This window comes from Podarcis tiliguerta, assembly GCF_965153285.1.
Source record: "Podarcis tiliguerta genome assembly, chromosome: 2".
Classification (NCBI taxonomy): domain Eukaryota; kingdom Metazoa; phylum Chordata; class Lepidosauria; order Squamata; family Lacertidae; genus Podarcis; species Podarcis tiliguerta.
The window spans coordinates 49,080,305-49,096,147 of NC_139535.1; the positions used below are offsets into that span (position 1 = coordinate 49,080,305).

The window sequence follows — 15,843 nt, forward strand, 5'->3', positions numbered from 1 at the left end:
GCACTCCTAAGTGCAAGTAGATAAATAGGTACCGCTTTATAGCGGGAAGGTAAACGGCGTTTCCATGTGCTGCGCTGGTGCTGGCTCGCCAGCTGCAGCTTCGTCACACTGGCCACGTGACCCGGAAGTGTCTCCGGACAGCGCTGGCCCCCGGCCTCTTAAGTGAGATGGGCGCTCAACCCTAGAATCGGACACGACTGGCCCGTACGGGCAGGGGTACCTTTACCTTTAAGCAATGAAGATGGATATTTTGTCTTGATAGCTTTTCAAGGCAGGTGACTGGATAGCTTACCATTTATCTTCCTTTTCCCACTTTCCTCCACAGCTCCATCGAGGGAATAATCCCCTGGACCTCATTGCTCCTGGTTCAAGACTAGAATGTCAGCACTTGAATGATTCTCTAGGAGCTTGGATAGTCAATGTTTTGGAAAATGTTGGTGGAAGGCTCAAACTACGTTATGAAGGACTCAGAGATTTAGATCAGTATGACTTATGGATGTTCTATTTGGATCCCTTTCTCCATCCAGTGGGCTGGGCAACTCAACAAGGATACATCCTTGAACCTCCACGAGGTATAAAACTGCATTTTCAGTTTGGAGTGCAAGGTTTGAAGCTTTTGGTGTTTTCACACACACACACACACACACACACACACACACACAATAGTGGTTCCTCGGTTTTCGAACGTTTTCCGTTCCGGAAGACCGTTTGAAAATTGGAAACTCAATATGGCAGCCTCAAAACATATGGAAAACTCAAACAGGAAGGCGCCTCAGAAGTTCGACTTCCGAGGTGCATTCGAAAATGGAAGCATTTACTTCCGGATTTTCAGCATTTGGAAACCGAAACGTTCGATGCTCAAAAACTGAGGTACACACACACACTTGTACTTGCTTTTGGAACTGTCAACAATACTCATTTGCTCAGAGCAGCTATTTTAAAAGAATAGAAAAACACGTAAATTTCCCTATATTGTACCCCTGTCTGTTGTTTGGGGTATATTGACAAGATCAAACAGAGAATCTCTGGGATTTGGCATTTGCTAGTATGCTATGCTACACAGAGCTATACAATAAGGAAAAATAGGCACAGGAAAAAGAGAGAATGCTTGCATACATGAATTTGTCTTTGTCTTCCCTTGGGCTTGTTTTCATTAGCCTCGTACAGTATTCTGTGATCTCAATTTAAGGAACTAGTCAGTCTAGTCAGAAATCATACTGTATCTTCGCCGACATCACATGAATAGCATGGGACTGTTCCAAACCTGGAGGCTTTGCATTTTCTTCTTAAAGTTTATCTGAGCTGCAGACACAATTGCCATGAAAACAGGCAAATTGCTCTAGATACATAGAGTCTGGTAGTTCTTTTGTTGTCTGTGAATAAACTTGGAGCAATACACATGCTCTGCTCTGCTCACACTCTGGGCATGGAGATGCACTTTTAGGCCCGCAACCCAAGGGCACACATAAATAGTGCACTGGAGATAAGTTTAAGGATTCCTTATCAGCAATTTGCCCTCCCCTCCAACTCCATCTCCAAACTGCTTATGTAAAAAAGCAATTAAAAGATTTTGCATAAGAACTATTAAAAGGAAATCTCAGTTGAAAATGCAAGCATGCATTGCGGGCAATTAAAAAACCATTCAATGTAGGGCTCATAGGGAGCGTTCAATGGGGGAGGGGAAATGGCACCCTCTCTGTAACTTTTGAGTTGCTTTTCAGATCGTTGACTTAGTCGTGTAGGTAATAGACTCATTTTTAAAAGTGTGGCACTTTACTCAGACTACCATTCTTTTATTGAAGCTGTTAGGCATTTGAAGACTGAAGCAGAATGGCAGGATATCCTAGAAAAAATAAAAGAGGAGGAAGAAGAATCTTTGGTTCCCACTGATCTATTTAAGGTACAAGAGCTGGAATTTGCTATCGGATCACTAAACCCGGCCTGAGTGCTTTTAACAAATGGTATGGTTAAATATAAAGACCTAGATGCAGAGTTCACATCAGTTGAACTCCACCCACAAAACGCTCCTGCTGGAGGAAAGCAGGGAAGGATGGTGATTTTCAGAGTCATTTGTTGTGCGCCCGCTAAGAAGCTGTTCTGGGTGGTTGGGGCATAGCTGTCAACTTTTCCCTTTTCTTGCCAGGAATCCTATTCGGAATAAGGGAATTTTGCTTTTAAAAAGGGAAACGTTGACAGCTATGGGTTGGGGTCCCTTTTGGAATAGTATGGGAGGGGGCAAGGCAAGTGGGAATCAGTGAAAATCATCACCTTTCCTCCATCAGTAGGCTCCATTGGGTTTTGGTTCCTTCTGTTGCACAAGCTGCATGAAGTTCTTTGCACATTGGGTCTTATAGGCTGAGGTAAACGAGCACCTGAAATAGACATGACATATTAAAATCAAATAAAATTGGTACAGTGTTGACGGCTCCAGCTACAGACACAAAACTCCAAACCAAATAAGAGTTTTGCAACACTTTCTTAAAGGTGTTTTGACTTTGCCATGTTTTTCAAAGGCACCACACTCCATAACTGTGGAGAGAGGTAGTACCACTGCATGCTCTTTATGTCTTAACTTGGTTTCTAGGTGGCACAGTACATATGACACTCTAGGTTGGTCTTAGTTTGCTAGGTCAAAGGGGAAAAGGAAGTCTATGATTTGGTCCTTTGACTAGAAGGCAGTATATAGAGTTAATGCGGATTCTGTGGTATATTTTCCCATTAACCTACGTTTGCCTTAAGTGACCTCCCTCTCAGAAATAAGATTATCCCAACCAAGCAAAGTTACGGTTGATTGCCTGTGACATTATACTTCTTTTATTCTGTGCTAGAGATCTAGTTCATTTTGTTCAATTTCAAGTGACAAGAGTTTCCTGGACTGGTTTTTTGTTTTTACATTAAATGGTCTCTCTACGAACCAGGAGAGTTTTCTAAATGCCTTCATTATGCTGCAGATTAGAAATTCCTGGGTGAAAAGTATTATGTCAAATCCCAGTCTCGCTGAACTGAAAATGTAATGTCCATTTTAGTAAGAGAGCAATTGCTGCCAACTTTCATTTGCTGGCTTCCTGTAAGTGAAATAACTTTTGAAATGCCAGGATGAACTAGTGTGATTCTTGTTGAAATATTAAAGGATAAGGTTATGTCGTCTCTTGTGCTAGTGGAAGATACTAGGCATCTCTTCTACTTTGAAGAATTTTCTGTTTCAATGATAAAGGACCTCAATGATAATTTAAAATTTTCGTGTTGTCATTTTTAGGACAAACCTGTTGTTGGAATTCATTCATTCTCTGTCAACATGAAGTTAGAAGCTGTTGATCCCAAAGCTCCTTTCGTCATCTCACCAGCCACAGTTACAAAGGTACCCAATTATATTCTGAAGTTCTCTGGCTCCAAGATGTAACATTTTAAACATATTCTATTTTTCCATCTTCCCATTTGGCATCAGCAAGGTAACTTTCTGGTTCTGTTCACTTTAATATAATTTTGTGTTCACTCAGTGCTCTTAGGAAGTAAAGACATGTTTCCTGAGTTCCTTAATGAGGTCCCCACTTTTGAATCTTCTGTTCTTTCATGATTTATTTCAATGAATGACCCATATGCAGTACTCACTATAAATTACATATGTCCATAGGCAATCCCCCTCGGTTTTTTTGTTGTAAAAGTAACTTTCTTTTCAGTTCAGAACTCTTACAAGTCTAGGTGTCATGACAATGTCTAGAATAGATGCACAATTCTTGTCATTTTCTCAGCAGTAAACTGTCAGAGCAGCTATAAGTTCTGTCAACAGTATCAACCTTTCTTTTTCTGTCTACCCAACATTCCCTTTATCTTACATGCTTTACGTTTCGATATCTTATTCTTTCAAAGATGGCTCATCAGAATTTTCACATAAAATAGCTTACCTGTTTGAGAAATTCAGATGGCATTTTCACAGTCCCATTCCTGTCTAGGTACATTTTTCTTCACCTTCTAATCAACTACACATTTAACACAGTCCCTCTGCTGCCCACAATCTAATCAACTTCAGCAGCTCATTATTGTGTTTATCTTGTTTAATTACAGTTCATATGAGTCATCCTTGTCATGGGATGAGTCCTTGGAATTATAGGATCAAGTGTTCTTTTCCACTTTCTTAATTTTACTTTATATGGCTAGAGCAGGGGGATTTCCTTGTTTTAATCAGCCCATTTTTATTTATTTATTTATTTTATTTTCTATAAAGCTGTGTTAATTTCTGTTTATTAAACTTTCTTGGTGTCTTAGTGATTTGACTTTTCCATACATAATCCAGTTCAAATTCTTGATTTTTCTGACTTTATTTCTTGAGAAGCCTAAGATCTCCTCTTGCCCTTTTTGTCTTGCTTCTTCCTATATAAATGTGGAATGTTTGACCTGAGCATGTTCCCACTTCACTATATCCTCCTTTTAAAACACTTCAAGCTTCTGATCATGTTTGCGGCACTTTATAAGCATGAAGTTCCGCATGCTCAAAGAGCTTTTCAGGGTTGTATTTCTCCCATTCCTCATGACAGATTACTTTTGAAATTGACGTGACTTTCAAAAGTAGTGTGTAGTATTTCATGTGGGCGGGCGGGCTGTTCAAAGAAAACTAGGTAACTCTCCATTGGGCATGCTCAGTCCTTGGGCACATTGAACACGGCTCTGTATCCTAGCCAATAAATAACAAAGAATTGTATCCAACTAGGTCCTCCTCAGAGTTGACCCGCTGAAATTAATTAATGAACCTTAGTCATGGTCATTCATTTCAGTGTGTCTGCTCTTAATAAGACTAACATTTGATACAACCCACTATTAGCAGTAGGACAGTGACTCAGAAAGTTTTATATGTTAGTAAAGTGGAACTTTGTTTCAAAGTCATTCCTTTGTCTTTTTGCAGGTGTTTAACGATAAATACTTTTTGGTAGAAATAGATGATTTGCGACCAGAATATACCACAAGCCGGTCTTACGTCTGTCATGTCAACAGTCCTGGTATTTTCCCTGTGCAATGGAGTCTAAAAAATGGCTTGCATCTCAGCCCTCCACCAGGTGTGTAGCCTATGCCGTCTATTTGCCTGCTCTCATACGAGCAGTTGAACTGGAAGCGTTATACTTTTATCTCTGAAAACACTTCTATTCCGCGTATTGCAGAGACTGGGACAATTTAACAGCAAGATTTCTTGAAATGACCATAAAAGTGGTGTGGGAAAGACATTGGGCCTAGGCTTTTCAAGTAGTGTGAAAAGCCTAGCTTGAGAATGTGAAGGCATTTGTGTGTCCTCAGGAACTACTCATATCATTCTCAAACTTACTTAAGCCAGTATGGGATAGACAAATGTTGAACAAGGAGTAGAGAGATCCTGGCATAAATCCCACACATCTATGATGCTCTTTTGGCAGGCTGTCTCTCAGTTTAACTTACCTAAGAGGGTGGCTGTGAGGATAAAATGGAGGAGAGGATCATGGCTACTATGCTGACCTCTTTGTAGGAAGGATAAGATAAAAATGCATTAATAAATAAGAGTCATTTGTTTGCTCATTCATAGGTTACCCTGGGCAAGACTTTGACTGGGCAGATTATCTCAAGCAGTGTGGAGCAGAGGCTGCTCCCCAAAGCTGTTTTCCCTCGGTAAGCATTCACAATATAATGTGTTTATTCAACGGTGAATATTTTACTTAGTTTGTAAAGCTTGTTAACCACACCACATAGTGGAAAAAAGAATTAAAGTACTGGTGTTTTGAGGGCAAAGCGTCCCAAAATAGTCTAAAGAGATGTTTAATATTCAACTTACTCTGCAAGAATTGATGGTATCTCAAGGCTTGGAAGTCGAACGATGGCATTATGCATCTTGGGCCACAAACAGGTGAGGGTTCACCTGATGAAATGTTTCTGGGAGGTGGGCTGAATTCAGCCCCTAGAATATCGGGGAGATGGCTCAACTAGTATCCTTCTCCCTGAAATCTAATCTTTGAGGTTCTGGGATTCTTACTGCTTTTCTTACTGCACACATGGGAAGCACTTTGGTGGGGAGGGTAAGTGAATTTTGCTTTCTGACAGCAAGCCCTTCAAGCCATGTGGTATTTTGTTCTAGAGAGTCATCAGCCTGTCAGAGCAATTTTTGGATAAGCGACGCTGATGGGAGGGGGAAGCCTGGTGCATGCATGGAACATTTCATGCAGCCTTTTGGATCCTCCCTCAAGGCATGGAAGAGTAAACCATGTAGGTTCCCACTTTAGTTTGAAGTGGCACAGCCCAGACACAAGTTTACCATCTTGTTGGCTCTTTGTGAGAATTAATTTATCCTTTGTACAGGAAGTAGGTTTCTTATTTTGTGTATGCTTATCTCCACTATTGCAGTTTAATTTTGATCTTGAGTATAACAAGATGTGGGCTTTAAGCAGAGTCTCTTGCATGTTCTACTGTAAATTCAATTATTTTTTCTTCTTTTAATACTTTTTTTGAATGCCAGGTTGAAATTCCCTTAGTAATCTACAAGAAGCCGCTTGCTGATTATTGTTTTGAACTTACCATTTAAATCCCTGGTGATTCCCTTCAATGGTCTGTGTTTAATTTGTTCTGAATGTTTTTCCTGTTTGGTATATGAATTGGTTGCCCTTAAAATTGCATGTTCCACCTAAGTGTTTTTTCCTTCTTTTTCCTTCTTTTTTAGCTGACTTCTGACCATGGCTTTAAGGAGAACATGAAACTTGAGGCAGTAAACTCACAAGACCCTGAAGAAATTTGTGTAGCTACTGTTACAAAGGTGAAGGATTCCTATCTCTGGCTACAGCTGGAAAGTAAGTTATATTTTGAAAGGTAGATGTTTTGAATTTTGGTCGCCTTCCCCATGTAGCATGTTAATGTCACTGCCTTATCTGAACATTATAAATCCTTACCAGAACGCAGTCTTACTCCTAAAAATGGCTCTGAAAACAGCTGTTCCAGCCCATGGTTTTGTTTTATTTTTTTGCAACTCATGATAAAACCCTTATAGGAAACAATCAAAGGCTTGTTTCCTGATGGATTCCATTTTGGAGGGCCTGCCATGCTACTTATGTCTGATTCAAATGTGCAGGTACACAGATGTGTATTATAGCAAGTGTTGTGTTCTGTTCTGTTGCGAGTCCAGTTGCAACAACCATTGATTTGGACTATGTGTTCTATTTGTCTCTTAACAGGTTCTAAAATGCCAGTCCCTGAATGCATAGTGAGTGTGGAATCTATGAATATATTTCCAGTAGGCTGGTGCGAAACAAATGGATATCAGCTTAGACCTCCTCGCAGGGCAGTAGGTATGACTAATACAATTACTATACTACAAGATGGAGTGGAATGTATTGCAGAATTGATTGTTGTACTTCAGAGTACTATGGTATATATGCATTTCTTACATAACAATGGTAAAACAATCGTTCTGTAGCTCTATCAAACAGCACAAGAGCAAGTCCCTAGAGAGGAAGGACTGTGGAAGGTTTTAAGACATTTTTAATTAATACTTTGAGAATCTAAGACTCACTAGAGCTTAGTAGCAAGGCAACCTTTTGGGGATACTTGGAGCAGCAGTAGATGGGCAGTGTGATTCAGAGCACCCTTCAAGTTGGAGAAATGCCTATTTGTAAGCTTAGGAAACTGAAAAGCCTGTGTGTTTGCACTTGAAAGTTCAGGGATTTCCCGTGTTTGGTTCTTTGCTCATCTCTTTATGTTTCACAAGAAAGTTGGGTCTCAATTCCCCAGGCGGTGATGAAACATGACTATTATCTGTAGCCTGACTATGTAAATGTTGAAATTCTGCTTACAGAAGATTATAAAATAAAAAGTGTGTGTTGTCATTGGAAAACTTTTTAAATGATACACTGGTTATTCATTGACTTTCACCTTGGCTTACAGTGAACAAGGAAAAGAAAATTGCAGTGGTCCAACCAGAGAAACCGTAAGCATTGAACTTATTTCACATTGCTAGCAATGGACTGTTTTTTGAGAAGCTTGAATGCAGTTAACTAGAGCTCACTTACTTAGTAGTTGGAAATATTATGCATGTTTGTGGCTCTGTCATGCTATGATACTCTCTGGGTATACCATAAGTACCGTATTTTTCGCCCTATAGGACGCACTTTTTCCCCTCCAAAAATGAAGGGGAAATCTGGGTGCGTCCTATGGGGCGAATGCAGGCTTCGCGGACCTCTCCGCAAACAGCAGGAGCGCTCCCGCTGCTGGCGGAGAGGTGCCTGCATGCGGAAGCCTGCGCGCGCTGAGCTCAGCGCGTCCAGGCTTCGCGGACCTCTCCGCCAGCAGCGGGAGCCAGCACTGGGCTCCCACGGCTTGCAGAGAGCTGCCTGTTTGGGGGCTGGGGTCGGGGGAAGCTCGGGCTTCCCCAACCCCGCGCCTGGGGGGGAAATAATTTTTTTCCTTTATTTCCCCCCCAAAAAACTAGGTGCGCCTTATGGGACGGTGCGTCCTATAGGGCGAAAAATACGGTACTTTTCTTCTAAATCAGCTGCATCTTTCTGAACTGTTCTCAGGTCATATTGGAGGTGTGCACTTTTCCATCAGTTAGGACAGCTTTGGGTATTACTTTTTTTAATTCACCCTCACGTCCCTTTCATAAGTGCTGCTTGAAAGGTTGTTACTTAATTCTTTTGCACTTTAGGTCCCCAAATGTTCCATGAGTCACGTAGGTGGTTAGCCTCACAAATCTTCATTGGATTGCAATAGCAGATGGACGCTGTTAGAAGAAATAATTCCATACTTTGCTTGATACACAACAGTTCTGTGGAAGTGGCCTGCCATCAGTGGATCTTCCTGTCATATAATAGTTGGATTGAGATGTTAATATCTATACCAGGGGTAGTTAACCTTTTTATACCTACCGCCCACTAATGCATCTTTTTTGATGGTAAATTTTCCATACCACTCACCAGTGCTCGATGGAAGGGGGATTCAGCTTGTGCTGTAGAACCCCCTACCAAGAATCCTGAAACGCCCACTAGTGGGTGGTAGGGACCAGGTTAACAACACCTGATCTATGCTATAGACACAGCAGATGCTATAAATGTTATGCTATAGAGTCTATAGCACAATCACACTCTGGGGTAGTCCCTTAAGCAAGTTCTCTGTCCTCCAGTTCTTGGAAGCCATTGCCAGCTTTGCTTTCCATCTTCTGGGGCATTTTTCTCACACGAATGAAATATGTCGGACAGGGTAGGAGGGATATTGCTCCCTTTTCACTTGGCATTATTTCACCTGACATGTTGCTGCTGTTCTTTAGCAGTGCTTACATCTCTGGCCACCCTGTTGGTTTTATAGAGTTGGGGGACCTTTTTCAGCAGCCTGGGGGCCACATTCCCTAGTGGGCAACCTTAAGGCCATGAATGTGACTCTTATTTTGTACAGCCACACAAAAATCAGAGGTCTCTGCACATTTATCTCTCTATCTGGGCAAAAAAGGGACACTATTCCAGTTCAAGGATACATTCCAACCAGCAGAGCTTGTGCAGCAGGGTCTGTGATGAGGGTGCCTAGGAGGAGTCATGGGTTATAGAAAATCCTGAGGATCAAAGGCCTGAGAATCCCCACCCGTTTTACACACAGTTAATACATTAGTTTAAAAACTCCTGTTCTTTAACTCACTTGGCGGGTCCCATGTTGTAGTAGTTGTCATTTGTTATGCCACCTATGTGTATACTGCTTTATAAAGAACAGCTATGACCTGCCTTGGGAGGTTTACAGTCTAAAATAGAAAGAGGGAAACTGGATGCAGGGCTGGGCAGGGGAAGAATATGTTATTTTTTTCCAATTGTGTGTGCTTTGATTTAACTATAATAGGGCTTGGGCACTAAGGAGGGAATGAGGGAATGGCAATTCCAGAGAGGGCAAGAGAAGAGAAGCGGGGGAAGGGAGACAATGAATATGAAACCTTTGCTTGAGGCACAAGTCCCTTCTACTGTAGAAACAAAAACAAAAGCCCAAACTGGATGAGGAGCTCAAGAGCCCAAATACTGAATAATGCCATCTCTCTCTCTCTCTCTATCTCTCTCTCTCTCTTGGTCAGAATATTATCCTCAAGAACTGTCCATGAGGGACTAAAGAGCCAGGAACTGAACTCCGCTGATACCAGTAAGAAAGAAGTGTCTTTGTGTGTGTAGTGGTTGGAGAATGAGGCTAAACGCCGTGTTGTGTACATGTCATGTTTCCCGCACGGGCTTAGCTTTCTAGACCTATCCTGCTGTGGTGAGGCTCTTCCTCACAAACTCTTCCTACTTTTCCTTTGAACTTTTATCCGTTCTGCAGTGAGTTTCCATGTTCTGCTTTGCAGGGAACTCAGGCAACTCTATAGACAAAAGGCCATTTGACAGTAGAATTCCATATGTGCCAGATGGTGAAATATAATCATTTGTTAAACTGTTGAATGGATGAATGTTGAATAAGTGCATCTGCTGCTGAACAAATCAGTTAATACTCTCTAAAATCTTACTGCATGACTTGCAATGCAGCAAAATATGTGTTTGAGGTACTACCTAATGTCAGCTTTGCAGAAGTGGCTGCTGCTCATTCTGGGATTTAATTGGTTTTTAAATGGAGAGATGTTATGTCAATACAATACAATCTCTATATGTGCCAATTATAAACCCCTGGAATTAGGGCTTTAAGAGAAAGCGGCTCTTAGTCCAAGCATAGCTGGAATGAAATGACTATTGGTATATTGATATCTTTAACTATCTTGCATCATGGAGGATGCTAACTTATTTTGCATGCTAAAGCAAATAACCATAAACTTTGCTTCAGTGTTAACACATAATAAATTGTATCCAAGAAAAGTCTGCATAACAGGATGGCAGAAGTTGACTTTCTCTCTCTCTGCTCCCCCAGCAGTTTCTCAAAGGGGTCCTCTGAGGGCACCCCAGTCACACTGCAGAATGGGATAAACTAGAACAGAGTTGGGGCAGGGAGGAGCCCAGAAAATCAGGTATTGGCAGTGGCCACAAGCCCTTGCTTTCTGTTTGATTGGGCTTTGTGACACTGTGACATAGCTGATTCTGGCCCAGTTTTTAGTGAATTAGATCCAAACCTGTGTGTGCTGTTCAAAGGGGTTTTGTGCTAGCGAAAAGGCCCTTGTGCAAATGAGCTCCCTGAATTTTGGGCAAATTCCCTCATCCCTCAAGTCCACCTTTGGGTGAGTTGCAGGAGGCTATCAAAAATAAATGTGCATATATGTGAAACTTTGGATTATATCCAGAGTTTTGTGTCTGTAGTTCCACTGGTGAATTGGGACTTCTCTTTCCTCTCCTCTGCCCAGGCTCTTCCAGAAAAAATCTAGACCAGAGGGTCCCTCAAGCCCCCTCCCCTGAGTTGATTTTAAAGGCACACAGAGATCAGAGGGGACAGGAGAGGGAGAGCAGTTGCATGCATGGAAGTGTGTTGCACCAGAGGAGTTCCAGTGTTGGATGGGGCCCTGTATTTATTGGTTTAATTTCTATAGCTTAAATGCTAGTACAGTGGCACCTTGGTTCTCAAACGTAATCCATTCCGGGAGTCCATTCGACTCCTGAAACCATTTGAAAACCAAGGTATGGCTTCTGATTGGCTGCAGGAGCTTCCTGCACTCAAACAGAAGCCACATCAGATGTTCGGCTTCCGAAAAAGGTTTGTAAACCAGAACACTTCCAGGTTTGCGGAGTTCGGGAGCCAATTTGTTCGGCAACTAAGCCGTCTGGGAACCAAGTTTCCACTGTATTTAGAGCACGTTTGCACAAGTGTTCTGATTATTATTCTTATTTTTTCTAGTTGTAACCAATGGTAAATACTGCTGTCCAAAGATCTACTTTAATCATCGCTGCTTCTCAGGGCCATATCTTAACAAAGGTAGAATTGCAGAACTGCCACAGTCTGTGGGACCAGGAAACTGTGTCCTTGTTCTTAAAGAGGTAAGGGCATCTGGAAAACATGGCTATATACTTGTGGCACAATTTATTCCCTTTCTCTGTCAAAGCACACCCTTTGTATCATTGTAGACTAGGAATACATTAATGCAGCATTCAACGTAAGTATGGAAAAGTGTAGACCTATAAAATAATGTATTAGGTTGGAAAGTTGAAATCATAATCAAGATATTGGTGGGTTTGGCAGCATTAAGTCGCACAGCATAATTCTCATTATTCTCAATCACTAAAACATGAAATAATGACCCATCCTGTGGGGCTTGTCTGAACCAGATTTCTCAATCTGCATTTCATGAAACAAATTCAGCTATAGAGTAGCAAGATGGTTTCTTCTGTGTCATAGGGATGGTGGTGTGATCAGCTTGTGTTGTTGCATGGTATGCCAGAGGCTTTCTGGTAAGTTTGGAAAGCAGTTTTGTCTAAGGTAATCTGGAACCCATGGGACATGACGGTATATTCTGGTGAATCAACAGTCCAGTTCTGCAAGGAGAAGCCCATACTCACCATAAAAAACTGGCTGCAAACAAGTTTCTGCCCCTCCCAGCTAGCTGGAGGACGGCACTCTGATATTTTCAGCTATCAAAGAACGCTATAGTTCTTTTGTAAGGGGCCCATTCACATTAGCAAGACAGGTGAAACTCATAATGGTATAAACCTCTGCAAAAGGACAGATACATACTAACTTCTCCTTCCGATTGTAAGGCAGTACCTGATAGAACAACAGAAATATAAGCCATTCTTGTAGGGTGTAGAGTTTGTTTTTTACTCATGGTTCTTCACAGTCTAATTCAGGGGTTGTCAGCCTGGTCCCTACCACTTACTAGTGGCCGTTTCAGGATTCTAGGTGGGTGGTAGGGGGTTCTACGGCACAAGCTGAATCCTCCTTCCATTGAATACTGGTGGACGGTAAGGAAATTTGACCATCAAGAAAGATGCATTAGTGGGCGGTAGGTATAAAAAGGTTGACTACCCCGGTCTAATTCATTGTGTTTTACTTTTTTTTAGCTATTTGTTTTTAATGTATTATGTTCCCTGCCTTGAGTGCATTTTTGAAGTGGAAAGGCAAGAATGGACATCCAGTGACAAATGAAAAGGCTTTAGGGCAAATTAGATATCTGTAGAGCTCTGTAATTTTTGTTGTATTACAGAAATGCCTAAGTGGCATTATGGAGAAGAGAATATACACCTGTCACTAAGCAGCATAGAAACTGCCCACGACAGAATATTAGAGTTGATGAGTCAGTCATTTGATCTGTTGTGACAAATCTATAGTCCTTTGAGAACATTCTAGATTATAGGAGTTGCCTCTGGGGGTCTTTGCTGCATGTTAAACGCCATGGGTTATTCTTCATAGCGGCAGCTTTGTCAGATACTGTGCAGTATCCCTGGTCTAGCAATGCAAAATCCTTTTTGTATGAGTTTTTTTTAATAAGGGTGGTTCACTATTCTGGGTTATTTGCTCATTAAATTGATGTATGTTTCTTACATGGCTGTCTTACTTCTCGGAATAAATTGAATGGGGCAATTATCACTCAGCATTTTTTCCCAGATATTTGAATGCAAGGATAAATATTTACTTTGAAAGCAAGTTGGCTCAAAGCTCGTTATCAAACCTCTTGTATTTGATCAAAATCTGGCTCATTTTTAATGTATCCTTGGGCATTTATTTCAAAAGAGACCACCCCATAAACGTGTTAAACCTGATACTGGCATTTTTGTTTCCTCCAGTGCCTGCTTTTTAGCTCAATGTTCCACTTTGTTTAGCCATTGTGATAAACCTTCCTAGCACTCCTCTTTACCTCCTTTCTGTAGTAAATATTCCCTCTTGAATGGAATGCTGTGAAATCTTATTCCATTCTCCCTTTGTTTGGTACGTTAGTGGTGTCTCTTCTGCCATTCTCCATCTATCCTTCCTTAAGAATCCTATTTCTTGACAGGGAGCTGGAGGGAGAAAATGAATAATCTCAGAAATGAAGTCGGGGGGGGGGAGTATTCTCCAAATTTTTGGCATACCTTTATAAAATAAAGTAGCAACATTTGCTAGATAACAGTACTTTACCCTGAACAACATTGATGGAAATGTGGAAAGACAGTTAGGCTATACTGAACATTGAATTGGGAATCCTAGGCAGTCAGATAAATCCTTACTTGTTGTCTGTTTTTGGTTCACAGGTACTGTCCTTTCTAAACATATTATGCTGATACATTTTAGTTTAATGCTCTGTCTCTCAAGTTGCTAACTCAGATGAATAGAACTAATCTACTAAGTCATATTAACATGTTAAAAGAAATTTACTTGCCTACTGCTTTCATAACACTCTCTCCTCATTTCCATTTTCAGGTTCTTTCTTTGCTGATCAATGCTGCCTATAAACCTAGCCGTGTCCTTAGAGAAATACAGCTGGACGAGGAAGCTGCATGGCATGGATATGGAGAGACCCTGAAAGCAAAGTAAATGGACTCTGTTCTGTACTGTGTGTTGGTCCTTTGCTCTTAGGCCAAATTAGACATTGCCAAGGAAGGATTTCTCGGCCTTTGTAATGCTAACCCCCTGAGCTTGCCTGCAGTTGCTGCCCTGCGTTCCCAAACACCCTTACCTGGCTGTCATGACTCTAATGAATGTGACCACTGCTCTGTAAAGGAGGAAGTTTGTCTTTTCTCCCTGGTGGAATGCATGCAGCCGTGTTCTAGGACCCTTTGGTGTTTGAGATGCTCCTATAGCAGCATTTGGTTCAGGCACCATAACCAGTACAGTAGGAGTGTGTCTTAGTTTGAGAATGGCGATGCACAACATTTCCTCACCCTAAAATGTTTTCTGTAAACATAAGAAATTCCATGGCATCCAGAATATTGCCTTTGTAAAAATGACGATCAAATCACACGTTGTTGTTGTTGTTGTTTTCCTCCTTGCTTCAGGTATAAAGGAAAGAGCTACCGTGCCACAGTGGAAGTTGTAAGAACCGCTGATCGAGTTGCAGAGTTCTGCAGGCAGACCTGTATCAAACTTGAATGTTGTCCAAATCTCTTTGGCCCCCAGATGGTGCTAGACAAGTGTTCAGAGAACTGCTCTGTTCTGACAAAAACCAAATACAGTGAGTAATTGCGGTGGTTGGCCCTACAAGGGAATTTTCTGATTCACTACTGCGCTATTCTACAGTGTAGGTCAGTGGCTGCAAAGCACAACTTCAAGTAAATGCAGTTTCCTTAAAGCTGCTGATCATTCTTATCTTAGTTTATATATGCTCAAAGCACCACTGTACTGTGACCATATCATCAACATTTAATCTTGCCCTTGGTCGAAAAGTCATCCATTGAGTCCTTCTACAGTTAGTTTAGCAGTGCAGAAAACTCGTGCTGTATTAGTAAACCCAACCTGTGATTGTACTGGGGTTCCTATTGATCTCAGGACAAACCTACCTATTATGTGAGTGATACATCACCTTTCCTGACCTTTCTATCTTCATTTGGAGGAGCCATATGGGATTTGAAATTAAATCTAAACTACCCTCTGGGAAGCTGTTGATTGCCCCATGGGAAGCAATGCTGATATATTTGTGTGTGTGTGTCAGGCGGGATTCATTTGCAGGTTGGTCACCACTTAACATGTTGAGAAACTGGACTCTTGATGGTTGTAGAGCAGTTTGATGTGCAGAATTGTTGCCACTCCAACCCTTTGAATCACTGTGCTGTTTGTTGGGTTACCAGATTCCAGTAGCCAGTACAAGTTTAATTTATTTACCGCAGAATATGTCATCTTTCTTCTAAGGCACATATCCATAGGTATCAAACAGCAGCAATAGGTCATATCGATGGACACCATTTATCCCCTGTTGGTGGTGCATAAATATCATAAATAAATCATGGTGATAAAAGGAGATTTTAGAGGCACTCTTGATACATGTAGGGC

The 15,843-nt window shown here is 41.4% G+C and overlaps 1 protein-coding gene and 1 long non-coding RNA gene across 8 annotated transcripts in view; one reads left to right on the top strand and one right to left on the bottom strand.

Annotated features, from left to right (window-relative positions):
- Nucleotides 1-15,843, top strand: part of SFMBT1 (Scm like with four mbt domains 1) — a 77,463-nt gene that overhangs the window by 53,713 nt on the left and 7,907 nt on the right. For all 4 annotated transcript variants that reach the window (XM_083429110.1, XM_083429113.1, XM_083429111.1 and 1 more), the window contains exons 6-17: nucleotides 326-572; nucleotides 1,803-1,900; nucleotides 3,257-3,358; nucleotides 4,898-5,048; nucleotides 5,546-5,628; nucleotides 6,671-6,797; nucleotides 7,179-7,292; nucleotides 7,888-7,930; nucleotides 10,049-10,113; nucleotides 11,782-11,921; nucleotides 14,278-14,387; nucleotides 14,853-15,028. In XM_083429110.1, the coding sequence (XP_083285236.1) occupies nucleotides 326-572; nucleotides 1,803-1,900; nucleotides 3,257-3,358; nucleotides 4,898-5,048; nucleotides 5,546-5,628; nucleotides 6,671-6,797; nucleotides 7,179-7,292; nucleotides 7,888-7,930; nucleotides 10,049-10,113; nucleotides 11,782-11,921; nucleotides 14,278-14,387; nucleotides 14,853-15,028 (1,456 nt within the window). The remainder of the gene's footprint in view (nucleotides 1-325; nucleotides 573-1,802; nucleotides 1,901-3,256; nucleotides 3,359-4,897; nucleotides 5,049-5,545; nucleotides 5,629-6,670; nucleotides 6,798-7,178; nucleotides 7,293-7,887; nucleotides 7,931-10,048; nucleotides 10,114-11,781; nucleotides 11,922-14,277; nucleotides 14,388-14,852; nucleotides 15,029-15,843) is intronic.
- Nucleotides 1-15,843, bottom strand: part of LOC310672288 — a 37,131-nt gene that overhangs the window by 9,284 nt on the left and 12,004 nt on the right. Inside the window, exons 1-4 of one of the 4 annotated variants that reach the window (XR_014508492.1) lie at nucleotides 14,739-14,882; nucleotides 13,736-13,877; nucleotides 2,269-2,372; nucleotides 1,109-1,843 (exon numbers count right to left, since the gene is read on the bottom strand). This is a non-coding gene — a long non-coding RNA (uncharacterized lncRNA). Of the gene's footprint in view, nucleotides 1-1,108; nucleotides 1,844-2,268; nucleotides 2,373-8,481; nucleotides 8,800-13,735; nucleotides 13,878-14,738; nucleotides 14,883-15,843 lie in introns of those variants that run through there. The other 3 variants (XR_014508491.1, XR_014508490.1, XR_014508493.1) reach the window with 3 other exon arrangements.